General features: G+C 41.1%; 1 protein-coding gene across 3 annotated transcripts in view; it reads left to right on the top strand.

Annotated features, from left to right (window-relative positions):
- The window catches only part of KIF16B (kinesin family member 16B), a gene marked incomplete at its 3' end in the record, with an annotated part of 439,094 nt that overhangs the window by 227,495 nt on the left and 191,140 nt on the right, over positions 1-20,459 (top strand). For all 3 annotated transcript variants that reach the window (XM_080683869.1, XM_080683868.1, XM_080683867.1), the window contains one exon: positions 5,491-5,613. In XM_080683869.1, the coding sequence (XP_080539995.1) occupies positions 5,491-5,613 (123 nt within the window). The remainder of the gene's footprint in view (positions 1-5,490; positions 5,614-20,459) is intronic.

The raw sequence follows: 20,459 nt of genomic DNA, 5'->3' as shown, positions 1-20,459 counted from the left end.
TGTGAGTATTCTAAACTCATTTTAAGATAAGATAAGGTTGGCACCACTCCCTCATGCCAGGCTGCTGTCCTCACTTTGACAGGATTGGTCAGAGTATACCCATCCCAACATCACAGCAGCGTGGTGTTAGCACCAGGTTCCTTCATGGCCTCGGCAGGCTTCACCTGCTGGAGAGAAGTATGAACATGTCTTGCTTGACTCTTTATCATATTCATAATTTACACCACACAAGTTACCTTTATTTCCTGTTTCTTGTAAGATGGCTTATATTTGAGGATGTAACAGGTCCTTGCCTTCTCTGCCCCAGACTGTTTTCAAGGTGCTAGAGCATAGTAGGTGCTTGACACATAGTAGCTCTAATTAGAACTATTACTGTGGTGTGTGTGGTTGAAAATATGAGGGATTAAAATGAAGAAGGGAGAATTAATAGTTTTGTTAAATCTGGAAAAAAAATAAAACACCCTGTGTTTTATAAGTAAAGCTTGGCTATTTGGCTCTAGGACAGTGGTCGGCAAACTGTGGCTCACGAGCTACATGCGGCTCTTTGGCCCCTTGAGTGTGGCTCTTCCACAAAATACCATGGCCTGGGTGAGTATTTTGAAGAAGTGGTGTTAGAAGAAGTTTAAGTTTAAAAAATTTGGCTCTCAAAAGAAATTTCAATCATTGTACTGTTGATATTTGGTTCTGTTGACTAATGAGTTTGCCGACCACTGCTCTAGGTTATCAGACATCAGTCTGACCTTGACATAGTTAAAGCATATATTGAATTTGGCCATCTGGTACATCATTAGAGGGTTTAGGGAGAAATGTTGATGACTCCCTAGAGAATTGGTCCTTTTCATGCCCTCTGCACTGCTGACAGTGATCCGAGTGGATGTTGAAGCCACTTGCTATTAACTTCCTTAATCTTCCCCTTTTGAAGGAGACAGCCTGAGAAGGAAGAAAATATTCTCATCTGAATATTATAGGGTAGCCTGTGTTCTGCCTGCTTCTTTCCTTTGAGGAACCAACTACAGTGGTTCCCCAACAACTGGAAAAAAAATAACATTTGTTGACACAGAACATTATTTCCTTGAAAGCTTCTGAAAAATATTTCTTTGTACCTTAAAAGATAATGTTTCTAATGTATAGAAATGTAACCCGGTTACTAATTATGTGCTTTTCCTTGACCTTTCTCTTCTAAATAGCTCCACAGTTCATTTAAAACCCCTTGAAGTGTCCTACGAAGTTACCCCTGCCAGATCTGCTGGGAGTCGTGCTTCTGAACACTGCCTTTCATGGCCCTTTGCCTCCATCTGCAATGTGTCACCACCTCCCCTTACAAATCCAAGAATCTTCTATGCTACATGTAGAGAAACTGTGACTGACTCCAAAATAAATAATTACATAGAAGTTTAAAAGCTCCCTTAAATAATGGGATAAAATATGATACAGCATACTTGTCTTGTATAAAACTCAAGATAGTCAAGATATAGCTATTTTCAAATAAAATATAAATTTAGGAGACAGTTATGTGAGTTCTCCTTCCTGCATTCAGGAAAAGGGTAGGAACCTTTTACACTACATCCTGAGACTTCTACATTCCTCATGCAATTGACTCCAAACAGTAATTTCTAAAACTTATGCTGGAACTGAGATTAGATGTAGACACACACACATTTGATTTTTCTTCTGTTTGATTATACTTTTGCTCTGATGCCTTCAGATCTTTATTCTCCAGTTATTCATATCTGCAGTTTTTCTTTTCTCTACACTTAATATTTAGTTACTTTGAAATCATTGAGATTGAAGCCAACAGGTGAGAGCAGAGAGTCTAACAGTATTTGTAGTTTCCAACATGCAAGATTCTGAAGAGAAATGTCCTTCTTCTCAGCAGAGGGCTTTGGTACACTTTCCTGTCTGATCCTGATAGGGGTGGGGTCTCTTGTAGCCCATCTAGACCCATTGCTTGAGCTACCTGTGCAGGTGCGGTTATGTAAGGGGCCATCCTAGGTTTAGGCAAACAGCATAAATATGATAAGATCCAATTCCTCCCAGATCACTGGTCCCTGCTTAACTCATACACCCAGTTAGTGAAGGCAGAGATTTTTTTCTACTCTATCACCTTACCCACTTGGCCACAACTACACAGGATTTCTTTTTCTTTAATGGATCTATGAGCCTGAGCTTCAAACAACTTTCTTTTCATTAGGGATTGATTTTGCAGTTACATATTCTTGGAAATAGAAAACTTTCTAGTCTTAAAAGGCCTAAATAGACCATCAGTTCCAGTCTTATCCCACTTTGAAAGTGGACTTATAAAAAGAGAAAGTTAAGGTAGCATTTACTAACTTTAGAATGTAATTAATCTAGAGTGGGGGAAAAAACAAACAAATCTTTGTTCAAAACATAATGCAATTGAAAAAAATTAAAGGTCTTAGAAATTCCAGATACTTTGTAAAAGTTACTTTGTACTTCCATGATCTGGCTCTCTGCATGGCACATAGTTGGTGCTCAATGAAAGATATCAATATTGATTGTGTATCCAAGGTGTGCCTATAAGAAAAGGCATTTAGAAAGTTAAAGTTAAGTCTCCATTGCTTAGGTAACAGTATATCTGGGCCATTTTGACTGCAGTTCTTCCTCAGTAAAATTCATGGTATTTAGATAGTAATGTACATATTCATAGTTTTTCTCTCTCAGTGTCCCCATCACTTAAAATCCTGCTGTAATGATCAGTTTACTTGTCAGAGTTTGCCTCAGCAGAAGTTCCACAGGGCCAGACACTGCCTTGTTCATGGTTGGGTCCCTGCCATGTCGTTGGGATTTGATAAATATACCCCCTTCCATAGACACAGAGAAACTGAGGGGCAGAGGCTATGGGAGAGTGTTGCTCAGAGACCACGTCCTCCCACACGGATTTGATTCTGAGTGTCCTCTTTCTCGCTCTGAGTTTTTGAAATCAACTGATTGCTTCAGGGAAGCAGGTAACTGTAGACTTTCAATACCAAGTGTATTACCCTTGTTGGTATTGTCATCCACACCTTTTTGAGAACTGATAAAACACATTGTAATTCATACATTGTTTCTAGTTGATCGAAGAAAAAATACAGAATTGCCCGCCTTCCTTCTTCCTTTTCCTCATTCTCACCTCGTCGGAAAAGAGCCTATAACTATGCAGAGATGGCTCCTCATCAAATCAGCTGTAGTGTTGTCCCTTAGGTCTAGACCAGTGGTCGGCAAACTGCGGCTTGCGAGCCACATGCGGCTTTTTGGCCCCTTTAGTGTGGCTCTTCCACAAAATACCACGGCCTGGGCGAGTCTATTTTGAAGAAGTGGCGTTAGAAGTTTACATTTAAAAAATTTGCCTCTCAAAAGAAATTCCAATCGTTGTACTGTTGATATTTGGCTCTGTTGACTAATGAGTTTGCCGACCACTGGCCTAGACCTTGAGGAGCATCCAGGTTCCTGCTAAGGTAGAGCCAGTGGATCTTTAATTCTCAACTGGTAATATCAGCTGCTAGCTGTTACTTAAAATTCCTTCAGCAGCATTCCCTTTTCCTGAAGTTGTTTCAAATTACAGTGTGCTCCCTACCCCTAATATAACTCCCAGCGCACAAACACACACATAAACACACACACACATGCACATGCATGCACATGCACATGCATACAACAAGTGGAATTGCCAAGTAATTGTGTCAGATTTTGAGGAGAGATTATGTTCCTACTTGAAAAATACAGTTATTAAGAAGGTTTTAGGGCTTAGGCAGCAGAGCAAGAACTTCATGGGTAAGCTATCATTTATAGGTCAAAAACATTTCTTAACAGTGAATGTGTTTTTTGAAAAGAAAGAAAACCACCAAATTATTTCTCTACCTTTTCACTTTTAAATTGAAAAACGTATTTTATGTTTCAGGAAATGTCTCCACTTAAATTTGGAACTAGGATATCAGTGAATTGAAAGGTTTTTGGCCATGTACATGTTGAGAAACTCGCTTTTTAAGAATTTCCACTACAGTTTTTGACATCAGGTACACCATTATGATAAAATGAATGGTTCATGTTTTGGGTGGCCAGCCACCCAGGGAAATCAAGGTGCTCTAGAAGACTCAGAATGTCATATGATGCCCAAACCTTTACACCATCTGCTAGGTGACAGCAGTAATCTGCGACCAAATGTACGCCTCTGTATCACCCAGAAATCAGAGCACACTCTCCCTCAGAGATCACATCCTCCTGCTGGGATTTGATTCACACACACACACACACACACACACACACACACACACACACGAACACACACAGTTAGGTTGGACCTTCCATGTTACACCTGGCTGAGGATCCAAGGAGCCCGGACCCCTTTCTCTCTGAGAGAAAGGGAGTGAATTGCCCATTGTTTTCTTCTTAGTCATAGTAGGTTACACTGCATAACTGTGGAGTTTTCATCTTCAATTCTGAATATACTGAAGTGTTCAGTAGCTCAATGTATGAGATGAATGAAATTATTTTAAAATTTCACTATAGCAGTATGGCATAGCAGTGACATAGTTGAGCTAGGTTAGCCCAAGTTCAAATGCTGGCTCTACCTCTTACCCCTATAAGTTTCCTAAACTCTCAGTCTTGGGAACCCATCTGATAAATAGGGTATTGTGAGAATTACATGCATCAATGCATATAAACCATTAAGCGAAGTTCTTGGTATATAGTGGGTATTCAACAAACGCAACTATAATTATGATCATACTTATTTTATTATTGCTATTGTTTAAAACCCTATTTTCATATATTTTCTAAAGCCCCAGGTTAGTGCAAATGATAAGGATTGTTCAGAGACTTCCATTCACACTCAAGAGAACTCATTTTGAAGATTTATTTTTTTTTTCATAATGCCTATTCCTCAAACCCCTCTGGCTTCCCACCATCCAGACGATAAATAATTGTCAGGGCCAAGTAGATTATTAATCAAATGAGCCTAAAGAAAATACTTGGGATTTGTTTTAATTGTGGCTGAAAGAGCTTTCCACGCTACCCTGGCTTATAAAAATGCCTGGAAGTTAAAAATGAAGTAATTTTGAGTAAAATCTCCAGCTTTTGGAGCATTATGTACAGCAGCCTGAGAGTCTGTGAAGAAAAAAGAAGTCAGATAATCAAGACTTTTTCAGAGGGGAATCTGATTTAGACCAATTTTTTTTAGAAGTTGGGATATGTAATCTGTCCCTTTCTTCATTTGTTCTTATAAATTGGAAGGAACTTCAAAGCCAAACAACATTTTGAAGTGCTTTTGCCCTAACTCTTGGGAATAATATACCTAAAGAACCAGTCTTTTGTTGTGAGAGAGACTTAGCATTTTTCTTTCAAAGGCAATCATCATTTTTCTAAATAAACTCCACTGGTTTGATGCTCTTTTCTCTACTTGAAACACATTTTCTCCTGTCTGCCCAAGCAGGGTATTTGCAATTGAGTGATCTTGCTTCTCTTTGTTCTCCCCATTTTATGTGCCTTTGATAGCGGATGGTTTCTCGCTCTTTGGGAGCAAGTCCAGATGACCTGAAGGACCCAATTAAAATCAGCATCCCTCGCTATGTTCTCTGCGGTCAAGGCAAGGATGAGCACTTCGAGTTTGAGGTCAAGGTAAGTGTCCCTTCTTTGCTCTTCTTGAGGAATGGAGGCTTGCAGCCAGGCAGTGCTTTCCTCTTTTTGTGTAAAAGGAGAAGATAATACACGTGCATATCTTGTTTTATAAGCTACTGGCCATGCCCTTCTTTAAGCCAGTATGTGAAAATCTTAACTGTGTAGCACATGGAGAGAAGTTATTCCGTAGAAGGTGTTGGTGGTTGGGGAGTCAGACAGACATGGAAGTTGCTATCACTCCTCAGCTCCACAGGCAGGGTGACCAGCCATCCCAGGGCACCCAGGATTTTCCTGCATTCTGCATTGAAAGGTCCATGCCCTGGGAAACCTGGTGTGCCAGGCAAACCGGACAGGTGGTCACCCTACCCAGGGGCTTGGGCTCAATGTTCTTATCAGTCAAAATGGGAGTAATACTATTTATGTCATGGGATATCAGTGCATATAAAGTACTGAGTATAGATAAGTCTGGTATGAGATAAACAGTTATAGCTATTGCTATTATTTCTATTGCTGTTTTTATTGTTGTTTCTATTATTACTAACAGAATGTTTCCTAATCTGTTTTAGGAATTATTCAATTTATACAACTTTTCAGGAAGAGATGTGTCTGTTTCCTTACATCATACTTTCCAAAATAATGACTTCATCTTATTCCTAATTTATTTCTATTGACTCATAACAGGCACGTCATTAAATATTGTTGGCCACCATCCCCTCCTCAAGGAATTAATGAATAATCACGCTTCTTCATTTTCAAGGGTAGAGGAGGGTACTGATGTAATGACATTCACCAAAGTCAACAGTATATGGCTGCACAAAGGTGTTCTCAGAGGGGGTCTTGGTCAGATAAACACCAGGCTGCAAATCTGGATGCTAACTTTTAGGCTCTGATTCTACTGAAGTTTACTGAATGACCCTAAGTGTTTTATCTTCCCTGAGCCTGTTTCCTCATGGGTAAAGTGAGGACATTGGATAGTACCTTTGATTTCCAAATTTCTTCTTAGCTAAGCCCTTGGTGGAGCTGCTACTGGGGGAGGCTGAGGAGGGAGCCAGAAGCCGGCCCTCCTCACTTCCCTGCTGCAATGAACCTCCAGAACCCCTGGGCCCTAGGTGATTCCTCCCTTTAGGCATACATGTTCTTTCAGTCTCACTGGAGAAACACTGCAAATAACTGCTGCTATACAGTGTCCTTGATCCAGTAATCCCCCTGCCCCTGATTTAACGCCTCATTGCTGCTCAGTTCCTTTTCAGCCATTTGAAATTGTGTGTGTATATGTGTGTGTATGTGTGTGTATGTGTGTGTAGAATTCCTATTGTGCATGCATGTACTGGTCTATACATATATAGACATAATTTCTGAAGTTGTGTTTGTATTATATCCCTATTTTTAAGTAGAGGACAAAGTCTGGCTTTTACCAGCTCAGATTTTTGAATTCTCCAAAATAGAACTCAGCCCTGGAAGGCATGCGATAATTTTAATGGGCCTAGATTTATTTTATTTTATTAGATAAATGTTTTAATAAAATATAACTATTAAACCAATTTCATGCATAAAATTTAAGACATGGATACTTAATTATTTTAAAACTGGGTTGACTTAAATAAAATTTAAGTGAAAAATTGAGTGAAAAATCTTTGTAACTGTTTGATAACACATGTGAACTATATTTTTTTGGTGATCATTCACAATATATATGTACATATTTAATCACTATGTTGTATACCTGAAATAATACATTATATTGTCAATTATATCTAAAAAAGAAAAACTAAGTTGATTTAAATAAAAACTTCAAGCAATTAATACTCCAGGCCATATGCAAATCTGGCCAAAATTATGAAGATGCTACTGTAAAGGCAAATTAGAGAAACCAAGTACAAAAAATCACGAGGCCTTTTAGAATTTAGGCTTTAACTTCAAAATATGTAAAGTCCAAATCCAAAGAGTTTTGCTTTCTTTGAACTTAACAAAGTCAAGTTCTGAAAGCATGTCACTGTTCTGCTTCCTCTTTATGCTTATCCCGCTGCTGCCGTCATTAGCACCAAGAATGAAGCATTTGCCTGGAGAATTCCTAGCTCCCATGTGAGCAGGGCTGCCTGATGTGTTCACAGGGGTGCTGACATTCTCTGGGTGTCACCTCACATTCTCTGGGTGTTACCCAGTCACAGAAGTGTCAGGGCCCAGAGCTAGAAGCAAGGATAGCATGAATATGCTGTCTCTACCTTAACAAAATGAACAGAAATGGCCGAGCTTCAGCAAAGGCCTACCTGCTGGAATAGGGCTGGGTGCACTGCCATCCTGTCCCATCTCCTCTGGTACCCTCAGCAAGTCAGGCAACCTCATGTACAAAGGTGATGATAAAACCACCCGCTGGGTATGCGGAGTGCATGAGCTTAGGTACGGAAAGTGCTTAGAGCAGTGCCTGCCACATAGTAAGTGCTGGATAAGTGTTTGTTCTTAGAAATAAATAAATTAATTTTAAAAAGATTATACCCTTGGAGTCCTCTTAATGACTCCCAGTGTTCAATTGTGTCTTTATAAGGATTTTGTATTTTCCAGGCTTCTTTTTTATTATTCCCCCTCAACATTCCGACTTTTAACATTAAGTATGCAACCTTCTCCATCCATCATTTGACTATTACATGCAGAGGCAGTGTTTTCCAGAACAAATAGTCACACTTAGGAAAGAGCTTGGCTACTCCTAGTTCTTCTCTTGGTGAGCCAGTGGCTTTAAGAAGTCTAAGGTAAAAAGTGTTAATTTCAAAAGAGTCTGTTCTATTTAGTTTTAGATCTTCTTACAAAGAAAATCTGTTAATGTATATAGATATGCTATTACATTCTATCCTTTAGAAAAATCTTTGCTTCTTCTCCTTAAAAATATATATAATTTTGTTTTTCCTCTATCCTCCATGATGTTCTTAACAATCTTCTGAGGTCCTGAAGGCACTTAGCAGGGCATTGTGCCTTCTGTGATCAGCAGGGTAGGGTCTTGACACCCTGTTGACTGTGCAACTTGATGGTGTTTGCTGCCAGTTCATCTAGCTCAGATGGCAGGCCATAGGGAGCCTGGGAAGAGATGGCACATGGATGTGTGGCTGCCCTGGAATTCACCTTTCAGCTCTTCCCAAACCCTCTGGTTCCCTCAGCCTCCTACCTTTTTCTGCCTACCCTTATTTAGATAAATTTATTAGTTATTTAAATCATTCTTTCTTTCTGGCCATTTTCATTTTCATCTCCAATCTGGTGACTTCAGTGGTCTGTTCATTGAGGAATGGAGCAGTGGTGAGCCTTGGACTGGAATGAGAAAGGAATGCTCAAGGCAGAGTTCCGGGAGTGGACTTTGTGGGAAAAAGTGGTTCTCTAATGCTCATCTGATCCTTGATGGGGCCTGACGAGGTTTCTATCACTGGGCTTTAAAATGAGGAAAACATAACTTTTCATGAATCTAAAGGATATTAACTCGAGAAGACTGTCTTAAAGCTTTTTTATTTGGGGGGGTTAAAGACAACTTTTATGAAAAAAAAAAAAGGTGAGAATAGCTAAGTACATAGGTTTTTGTTTTTTTACTCACATTTTTTCGATCAACTCTATTGAACCATAATATACATGCAGTGAAATGGACCCATTTTAAGTGTAGTTTGATGAGTTTAGACGTATGTATACACCCATGTAACCAATTAAGATTTAGAACTTTTCAGTAATTCCAGAAGTTTCTAGCCAACACCTGCGCCCTGCCACAGGCGAGTGCTCATTTGCTCTCTGTGGGTCAGAGGAGCTGTGTCTGTCCATACCTGCCTTGTAAGTGGACCGGGCACACTTTCTCTTTTGTGTCTGGCTGCTTCCACTTTACATGATGTTTTGTAGACTCATCTGTGTAGTTGAGTGTAACAGTAATTTGTTTCTTTTAATTACTAAGTAGCATCGTCTTATGTAGGTTGGTGTTTGTTTTAATGTCCTTATTTGACAATACAAAAGTGGTCATCTCCATGTTGCACCCCCCTCTTTATTCTACTGGTCCTTGGAGGACACAGGCCTGGGAAGCCCTGGGTCAGGACATTGGTTCCCATTGTCCATCCAGTTACACCTTCCCGTGCATCCCAATAGTATATCCTTCTGGGACTGTGTCCATAGTCACTTCCAGAGATGGATGTCCTGCTCACCAATGGAAGAGACAGGCCGAGAAGCTGAGGGGTGCCAGTTGGGCTGCTCTCTAAGAGGACATCCATGCTGAATATCATTGAATGTCCTGCTGTTCGCAGAATGTCCCTGCACAGTACATGCTGGCACCAAACAGCAGGTGACCCCACTGGCTGGACTACAGCAGTCATTTTACCTCCTGCTTCAAGTGCTTCTCAGTGATTGATATGTGAAATCCATTATACCGCAGTATTCTTGCCTTTTTCAGTTGCTGAGGGTTTCAGAGTGGGTAGAATTTTATTTTTAAGTGACATTTCAGCGTGATGCAAAACACCGGCCTAGGAACTTGGGGGTTAAGGCTGATAAAGTCTGTCACACTCCTGTTATAGAAATAAGCTGATGTTTCCAGTGTTGTTTGAAATGTCCTACCTTTTAATTTATATATTAACATGGTAATATAAAGAAACAAGCCAACACTGGTGTGTATTTTCAAATATTCTGTTTCCTGAGCATTTTTATTCCTGTGAAAACTAAAAGTAATATTTCAAGATTGTCTTCGGGTTCCTTCCCTAGAGCGGTGACATCTGCTGTACCCCCCACCCCCTTCCCTCCCTCCCATCGCCTGGTTTACTGCTTTTGCAGCAGGGGTCAGCGCCCTCAGTCACACTTGTGTTTATTGCTCGCCTTCCCTATAGATGTGCACTCCATGGGCCGTCAGTCTGCAGCATTGGGTGCCCAGTCCTCGCTTAGGGCCTCACTGGAAGTGGTCACCCAGGGGAGGTTGCTCAGTACCATGACCCACAGCCCTGCCACAGGTGTTCTCACTCCCCTTCCTGCTATGGACTCCTCATGTTCTGTCTGCAGATGGGTTTAGTCATTGGTTAGTCTTCTTGCTCCTTGCCTTCTGCAGGATGTGGCTGGCTCTCTATCCATCTGGTGAGGGTGTGGGCAAATCACGTGTCTTGACTGTGTTTGAGTCCAAGACAGCTGATGCCTCCACCTTTCTGCCTCCCTCCCACCTGTCCACTCTGCCCTCCAATATACCTGTGCACATATACATACGCATACATACACACATGTGCGCACATACACACGCACGCCCGCGCACCCACACACACACACACACAGTATGTGTGCACACATCCTGGCTCTGGCAGTCGCCAGCACCCAAAGTATAGTTCAGTTTTGTTCTGGGTTATCTGCAGAGAGGGGTAGACACCCTGTCCACTGTCCACCCCTGGGTCCACCTCTGGGCACTCTCCAGCCCTTGCTCCTGGGAGTGCATGGCACAGCATCCTCTCCTTCAGGAGCCTGGCACGTGTTACACTCCCCCATGCTGTTCAGGTCTGGCAGGGCTTTGCTTTCCTTGTGGGGCTGCCGGAAGTCAGCCCTTTTGTCTGGAATCGCTTTGGTTCATCTGCTGACCAGGGCTGCCCTTTACCTCGAATAAACAACATCCAGACCCAACCTGTCCTAATTTTAACCATCTGATTCTTGTTGAAGGTACCATTGTAGCAGTCTCCTCCTCTTGCCCCAAATGCCACCTCATTTGGCTGTAAGTCCTGGTCAGTGGCCTGAATAGAAAGGGAGAAGCAGAGAGAACAAGGATAATGAGTGATAGCATGAAAGTATGACCTAAAGGGAGTTTCCAGCAGGCAATCCACAAATAATTCCCGAGAAGCCAAGGCAGTGGGGTTGTTCCCTTTCCAGTCACGTGGACTTAGACATGTGGGGAGCCCTCTCTTCTAAGTCTAGTCATCGTGTCCCTGGAACTGGGAGGTGCTCAGCACTCTAATGTCTGCTGGGCCCCCTTAACAGAGGGGCCCCTGAAGGTGAGAAGTTGTGAGTTACAAAACGTCACATTTTAGCATCTTGCTTTTATAACTGAAGGACCGCATGATAGGGACTCCGGTACCAGGTCTGGTGGCACTTCTTAACTTAAGGCTGTGGCAGCAAACCAGTGGGGGGTGATGCTTGTTATTTGGCCTGAACAGGTGTTTAAAGTTTTGAATAAGTTGTCAACATTTAAAACTTGGGAGATCTGACATGGAAATCCAGATTTGCCAAGTTTCTGTAAAATGTCAGACAACACAGGAATCCCAGGCCAACATTCCCACAGGGCAGCATTGACCCGAGCGCACAGGGGCCCCTTCGGGTCAGGCTTGTGCTTCCGCTTTGGCACACACCCCGGAGCCCCCTGTCCCAGAGGGGGTCACCTGCTAGAGGGGTAGCCTCTAGGTCCACACAGAGGCCCCAAGCACTTTACTTAGGGGCTCACAGACCTAATGAAGTCCCTGATCACGCAGTTTATTAAATCAGCTTAAACACCCACAGAGAAGCCTGGGAGGGAGGGGCAGGTGGGCAGAGCACACTACCTGACCCAGGGACACACCATGTTCACCTGTCCTCTCTCTGCCACCAGGGCCTTTCCCGCTGTGCTTACCAGGACAGAGTTTTGAGCAAGAAGCCTTAGCAGACACAGGGTACCCAGGGCAATGCACGCTTGCTCTGTGGGCGCATGGCTGCCAGTGGCCTGCTGAACAGTCTAATTCTCACATGCATTTCTTGAGTAAAGCACACGTAGGACCAACATAAGACCAGGCTGGTTGTCACCAAGGGTTGTCAATTCAGAGTTGACAGAATGTCGGCCCAACATGGACATGACCATGACTTAACACTTCCTGTATCTAAGTAGCATTCCTGTCATTTCTGTCATATTTATTTCTTCTATGTTTGGCATATCATATAGGTTATAGGGCTATGTTTAGCATATCTTACGAATTCTGTTGAGTCTCACAAGCTGCTTGCTCACTGGTTATCTGTTCTCACATAGTCTGTGAGATTTGCCTGTATTGCATAAGCTTCCAGCTTACTTTCTGGCTGTGTTTAGTCCTTCTCCTGAGCTTCATCCATCCTCTGTAGCATGGCAGGATTGAATGAGCTCAAATAATATGCAGGTGCCTGCTGTGCTCCCTGTTATCTTACAGTCGTGGGGCCTCCTTGAGTTTCCTTCCTGACTGATCCCTATAGGCATTTGAATTTGCAGCAACTTTTCAAGAGTGGACATGGACATCTATCAAACATCTTCCTCATCCTTTCAGGCACTTTGCCAGACATTTCCCCAAATTAGAAAAATGAAGCAAAATGGGGGTTTTACTTGCATTTAATGAGTTAGGAAATTATGAGTGACTTGCCAGAGGCCACACCGCTAGTAAGTACATCCAGGTACTGAATGGCCGTGTGAGATCTAAGTCTTCTAAGCCATAATGGTTTCCTAACTTACTCATTTTAATGCACCATCTAAATGTCTCTGATTTCTTCACTTTTTAGAAGTTGAGGCCATCTTTCAGTTTTGTCCTAGTCATGGTGGCTGTTTCCAAATCTGTTCCCAAAATTTGCTGTTATCTTTGTGTGTTTTAACTTCTTTTCAATTCTGGCTGAGTCATGGGTACCCTCTAAATTGGGGCAATTGCTAAGGCTTGGGTCAGCCTGGAGCATTTGATGGTGGAGAGGCCTGTCAGGAAGCATAAGGAGGAATGCCCAGAAAATTTGCAGTTAGGGAGTTAAAGCAGTCACATCTACAGCCAGAGAAATTTCTCTTTATTTGGCAGAACAGAAATGAGAGCCATTCCAGTCTATTAGATAAACTGTGCACTAATACATCTTTTAGAAATACTCCCAACGTGATGTAATACAAATGTTCAGAAGGATTTGTGTGTTGGCATCTGAACGTCTGCTTGTTAGTAACTTGATAGATCATCTCCCCGCTGTGTTTTAGCATAGCTGAGATAAATGAAGTGTTGCATATGGTGTGGTCCATTTAGATTCAAATATTCAGTTTGTGTATTATTTTTAAACATAAATAACAAGTGAAAGAAATAGCATTGGGATTTGAAGAATTGTATTTTATCCTTGTTTTTTTTAGGCACCCCTCCCATCTCTTTGAGAACTTTGTCTCTCACTGAAAAAAAGTTAAGAAAAAAAACACACATTTATTTTCCCTGTGTTCACACAAAGCAACAAATCTTTTCTATTACTTTTTCTTGGGCAGTGTGTTTACCTTCACAAAGTAATTGCTGCATGTCTGAGAAATGATGAAGAAGAAAAGAGATTTAGTCACAAGCACAGAAGAAAAGCAGTCATTACCTTGTGGCCATGCCTTGAATTTCCACTTCATTTTACTTTCTTCTATAAGAATATATTAATATTTTTCTTAATTTCAGAATTTGTGGAGTTTTACATCTCGTCCTAGAATAAATTTCTCTCAAAATAAATCATAAAATGGGTTAAACTCCCCTTCTTGCAATTGCTGCCCATAGATACCCTTGCTTTTTACTAGTGCATCATAGAAGACCTTTGTTTAGGAGCCAAGAGTTGCCATGTATTGAGTACCCAAACACTCTGCTGGTTGCTTCACATGTTTTTAGTTCATCTGCGGGTTAGGTATCGTGAGTCCATTTTACAGATGAAAAAAATGAGGCCTGGAGGAGTTGCTTAATTTAGCCAAAGCCACACAGCTTATTCGTGACTGAGCTGAGTCAGGATCCACATCGGTCTCCATCCAGAGCTTTATAGTCTTTCATTCTCCATCAGTTACTGGTAGAGAGTGCCTTCTGTGCATTGTCTCTGAATATTTGGATAATTTGAAGGAAAATTGCCCAGGCTGTCATTCTCATAATTTCCCACAGTTTCAAAGAATAATTCCCCTTATTCTTCACTTGCTTCACAGAGGTGTTACGGGAAGGGAGAAGTACTTATTAGTAATGATCTTAGATTTGAAAGGCATCCATTGTATCAGAATCTTAGGGTCTTTGTGCATTCTTTCAGATTTACTTTCAGACTACAAAATAAAGTAAATATACTTACATAAATGGCATCCCTGTTTTGAAGGTGCTGAAGTTGAAGCATAAAGCAGCAGTTACTCTTATTGTAGAAGGCTGAGATTTTGGTCAGCCAGAAAGCCCTGTTTGATTTTGTATCACTTCCTAGTTTGGGGCTTGGTATCAATTACGAGACTCCTTTCTTCATGACACACCAGCTTTAGACCAGATTCAGAAGCCCAAGGCCAAGGGCACTCTCTGTGCTTGTTGATGATACATCTGCTCAGATGGATGTCTGGACAGTTTACTGGATAATAAAGCTGAATAATCTTCCATCTGCACGGGTCTCCTGTTTTCAAGAATCTTCATTCTTCAAACTCCATACACCTCCTCTCCATGATACCAACAGGCAGGGGCAGATCTGGCATTGGAGCTTAGACTCCCTGCTCATTGCACAGTGCATTGGCTGTAAGACCATGCTCCTCCTGCGGGCACCCCACTTCCCTCAGGTGCCCCTGAGACGGAATTTGTGGAGTTAGTGGAGCTTTGGTTCGTGGAGCCCACTGCAATGGAGTAGGGATGTCTGTTTGGTTCAGGAACTCCTTATGCAGTTTTTGGATGGGATTCAGTGGCAGCTGTTCCCTTGAGTGAGAGAATAGTACCCCTGGATGGTCACTGACACAATATCTGTTCCTCTGTGACCACTTGGCTACAGTCCTCAGCACTCTTTTGGTTTTCCTCAAAAGAAAGGTATGTAAACTTTCTTGAACTTTCTCTAGAGGAACTAGAGAAGGAGGTACATTGCACATCTCATAGCAAATAATGAAAGTACCCCATTAGGCAATTATGTTCTCCCTCTCCTTTCTAGATATCATTTGGGATCTCCAAGTACTGCCTCTTGCTAAGTGGAGGGATTTAGCTGCAGCTTATGTCCTTGGCATTTATTAGCAAGTTGCATACCCAAAGGACCTTTACACTCAGTATTTATTTAAAAAATAAAAAATACTAATGCCAAAAGAAATATGTACTCTTTGTTTATTGCAGCATTATTTACAATAGCCAAGATTTGGAAGTAATCTTGGTGTGCAGTGATAGGTGAATGGATAAAGATGTGGTACATATATTCAGTGGATTACTACTCAGCCCTAAAAAGGAATGAAATTTTGCTATTTGTGACAACAGAAATGACCTAAAAGATAATATGCTAAGTGAAATGAGTCAAACAGAGAAAGACAAATATATATGATTTTACTTATATGTGGAATCTAAGAGAGAAAACAAATGAACAAAAAAATAAATAGACTCATAGATACAGAGATCAGACTGGTGGTTGCCAGAGGGGGTAGAGAGATGGCCAAAAAAGATTAAGGTGATTAATAGGTACAGACTTCCAGTTTTAAAATAAATCACAGGGATATAATGTACAGCATAGGGAATATAGTCAATAGTATTGGAATATCTTTGTGCGGTGACAGATGGTTACTAGACTTATCATGGTGATCACTTCATAAGGTATATCAATGTCAAATCACTATGAAACTAATATATTGTAATTCAACTATTATTTAAAATTAATTAATTAAAAAACAACTAAGGACCATGACACTTAGAAACAAAAGGCTCTTAGTAGGGGCTCACCCACTAAAGGCAATTTAGAGGCCACCTTTTGTTTCTTGGCTATGTTTTTTAGGAGTCTTACAACCTATAGCATTTAATACAGCATTTCTTCTCAACAGAAAAGAAATTGGGTAAATGACATCTTTTCTTTCTTTGTTTTACAATGCTTTAACCTCTGCCCTAATGCCTACGTTTTAAAAACTTTAAACAGTTACTGGTAAGTCAGGAGAGGACTAAAATGCAGGTCACTCTACTAACCACATTTCAGGATAGAAAACAAATTGGAGAATGAAGTAGAAAAGTATTTATTGAAAAGAGACTTTAGGCCCCATTGTCTCCATTATTCGTTTATTTATCATTTAACAAATATTTGGTACCTGTAGTGTGTGTGTGTGTATATATCTAAAATCACCAGAGTTGTCTGTCCGCAGAAAGATTTGGTGATCTCAGAGGTTGACCAGGAGTAATTGAATGGCAGTCTGTGGTATCTATGGGATCATTGTGATTAGTGGGATGTTGGCTTCTTTTACTACTTCTGGTGTAGTTCTGTTTGCAACAGTTGTCTGAAGAAATTTTAAGTAAGTATAGTGCATTAATGAATGATACTAAACAGATTTAAACACTTGGAAAATATTTTATATATTCTCAAACATGTTCATAGTTCTGTTGATTCATAACATTATATTTTGCAAAACTCTGAAAAAACTTTGTTTAGTATATACTAGGTTGGTATTAGGCCACTTCCTCCAAACTTGCTAAATACAAGGAAATTTAGCCCATTTAAATGTTGTTGCCCTGGTCGGGTGGCTTAGTTGGTTGGAGCATCATCCCCTACACCAAGAGGTTGTGAGTTCGATACCTGGTCAGGTCATATACTTAGGAGGTGGGTTCGATTCCTAGTTTGGGCATGTACAGGAGGAAACTGATCATTTTATCTCTCTAAAAATCAATTAAAAAAACATATCCTCTGGTGAGGATTAAAAAATTTTTTTTCAATAAATCTTTATTATTCAGATTATTTCAATTGTTCCTCTTTTTCCCCCCATAGCTCCCCTCCACCCGGTTCCCATCCCACCCTCTGCCCTTACCTCCCCCCACTGTCCTCATCCATAAGTGTATGATTTTTGTCCAGTCTCTTCCCGCACCCCCCCACACCCTTTCCCCTCGAGAATTGTCAGTCCACTCCCTTTCTATGCCCCTGATTCTATTATATTCACCAGTTTATTCTGTTCATCAGATTTTTTATTTACTTGATTTTTAGATTCACTTGTTGATAGATATGTATTTGTTGTTCATAATTTTTATCTTTACCTTTTTCTTCTTCTTCCTCTTCTTAAAGAATACCTTTCAGCATTTCATATAATACTGGTTTGGTGGTGATGAACTCCTTTAGCTTTTTCTTATTTGTGAAGCTCTTTATCTGACCTTCAATTCTGAATGATAGCTTTGCTGGGTTGAGTAATCTTGGTTGTAGGTTCTTGCTATTCATCACTTTGAATATTTCTTGCTACTCCCATCTGGCCTGCATAGTTTCTGTTGAGAAATCAGCTGACAATCATATGGGTGCTCCCTTGTAGGTAACTAACTGTTTTTCTCTTGCTGCTTTTAATATTCTCTGTCTTTTGCTCTTGGCATTTTAATTATGATGTGTCTTGATGTGGTCCTCTTTGGATTCCTCTTGTTTGGGGTTCTCTGCACTTCCTGGACTTCTAAGTCTATTTCTTTCATCAGGTGGGGGAAGTTTTCTGTCATTATTTCTTCAAATAGGTTTTCAGTATCTTGCTCTCTCACTTCTTCTGGCACCCCCATAATTCTGATGTTGGTACACTTGAAGTTGTCCCAGAGGCTCCTTACACTATCTTCAAGTTTTTGGATTCTTTTTTATTTTTGCTTTCCCGGTTGAGTGTTTTTTGCTTCTTTGTATTTCAAATCTTTGACTTGATTCTTGAGATCCTCTAGTCTGCTGTTGGATCTTTGTATATTATTTTTTATTTCAGTCAGTGTATGCTTAATTTCTAGTTGTTCCTTTTTCATATCCTCGAGGGTCTCGCTAAATTTATCGGCCTTTTCTAGAAAATGCTTGAAAAACCTTATAAATGTGGTTTTGAACTCTATATCCAGTCATTTGCTTTCCTCCATTTCTTTCATTTGTGATCTGTTTCTTTGTCTCCGCACTTTGGCTGCTTCCCTGAGTTGATAGAGTGGCTTTGTGTGCTAGGTGTCCTATAGGGCCCAGTGGCTCAGCCTCCCCAGTTACCTGAGATGGACACTCTTGGTGCACCCCTTTGTGGGCTGTGTGCACAGCCTTGTTGTAGTTAAGCCTTGATTGTTGTTGGTATCACTGGGAGGAACTGACCTCCAGGCCAATTGGCTGTGAGGATCAGTTGTGTCTACGCTGGGAGAACTTCTGTGCTGGAGACACCCTTATGAGACAAGACTTGCTTCAGTGGGGCTTTGGTTCTCACTGAGTCTGCCCCCTGAGTGTGTCCCTTATGGATCTGATGAGTTGTAATCTGGATGGTCCCACTCTGACCCCTGGGTACACTGGCTCTTGGATCTCCAAGGAGGTGCTAATTTAACCTCTGCCTGAGGCCTTGCAGCAGGAGCTACAGAGAGATCTGCAGACTCCTCTTCTTTGTTTGGGTTTTGGAGGTGCCCAGATGAGGCCCAGCTGTGAAGCAATGCAAGCTGCTGCGGGGCCTTGGGCCTTCTTTTGGATGTTCTGGGTCTCACTGACTCAGCTGCAGTCTGTTAGGTAAGTTTAGAATTCAAAGGACCAGGCCATTCATATGCAAAAGCCTCTTTGCTCAGCTTGGATGGGGCCGAGTGTCGGTGCGGAGCAAACAGCTATGGCTTCTTGGGGTGGGATCTCAAGGCGGAGCAAACAGCAATGGCTTCCCGTCAGCCCTGCCTTAGGAGGCCCCTGGGTCTCAGTGTTCCGCGGTAATCGCTGCAAGCACCTCTGAGAGAAAGCCTCCCTCGAGTTTCGCCCGCTGCCAGACAGTCCAGTTTCTCCCCGTATGAGTCTGGGTCCCCAGAGTCTCGCCCGAAACTGAAGTTCAGAGCAGTCAGGAGCTTTTGTCTCCCTCCCAATTGAGAAAGCCAGCTGCATACTCAGTTGCCAGCCCTCTCTGCAAGCGCACGCCTCCACACCTCTGCCTTCCTCAGCTCCTGTGAGTCTCAGTGTGCTTTTCTCTTTCCTTCTAGTTGTAGAATTTCTACTCAGCCAGCCTTCCTGTGGTTCTGGATGATGTCCGTTTTGTCTTTTAGTTGTAGTTTTGAAATTGTTGTGCGAGGCAGCAGTTTAGGTGTTTACCTATGCCGCCATCTTGGTTTCTTTAAAAAATTTTTTTAATAAAATAGTGTTGAAGGAAACTCTGTAAGTAACTGTTTTATACAAGTTCTTTTATAAAAACTTTTATTTCCTCCTTACACAGATAGATATACACTGCAGATATATAATGAGGACATCTTTAAATCGACAATCCTTAAACCAGTAAAATATGTAATATGTATGTAACATAAATTTGTGAACAGCACTCAATTTAGAATTGTTTATAAGTAAATGCAGTTCATCGTGTGGCTATGTTTATGGTATTTAAGTTGCACTTGATCATTTTATGGCCCAGAAAAGATGGGTTTGTATCAGCAGAACCATTCAGTGAGAGAGAAGTAATGAATTTGCTCCTCAGTGATATGTAGTAATGATGCCCTACAGTCTCAACATCGAAGAAAATAATTAAGTGCTTTGATCTGATTTATTTGTCATACTGATCTTCTGTCTCTGCTCTCTGCATCAACCTTCATCCTATGCCCAGTTTTAATTTGGAGCAAAATAGGACTTTAATACATAGTTTCCCTTTATGTATAGTTTTCCAAACCTCATATGTGCCATTTCTCCAGCTCCAGGTGTGAAGGTGTCTCCATTGTGGACAAGAGCTTTGAACATGTCCTGTGGAGAGATGACACCTGTGATTGTCTGTCTCCCCTCCCCCCATTTCTGCCATGACCACTGTTGATCTCATTCTTCATCATCATTGTCTTTATAAATTTACATGTAAGGGGGGATTGAAATGTTCTCTATATAAAGTAGGAATTATGTCCCTTTGTCATCCTTGTATTTAAGCTGAACTCAGGTGAAAATCTCATGAGTGAAAATGTTGGAAGTCTGTCTATACACTTGTGTTACAAATAATATTGAAAATGTACCATATTCTCAGTGCAGTTTTTAAAAATCATACTATTGTGCCATTAATTCAAATAATCTGATTC

This window comes from Plecotus auritus (assembly GCF_963455305.1).
Source record: "Plecotus auritus genome assembly, chromosome: 8".
NCBI classification, from domain to species: Eukaryota; Metazoa; Chordata; class Mammalia; order Chiroptera; family Vespertilionidae; genus Plecotus; species Plecotus auritus.
This window is presented reverse-complemented; position numbering and strand designations above follow the sequence as displayed.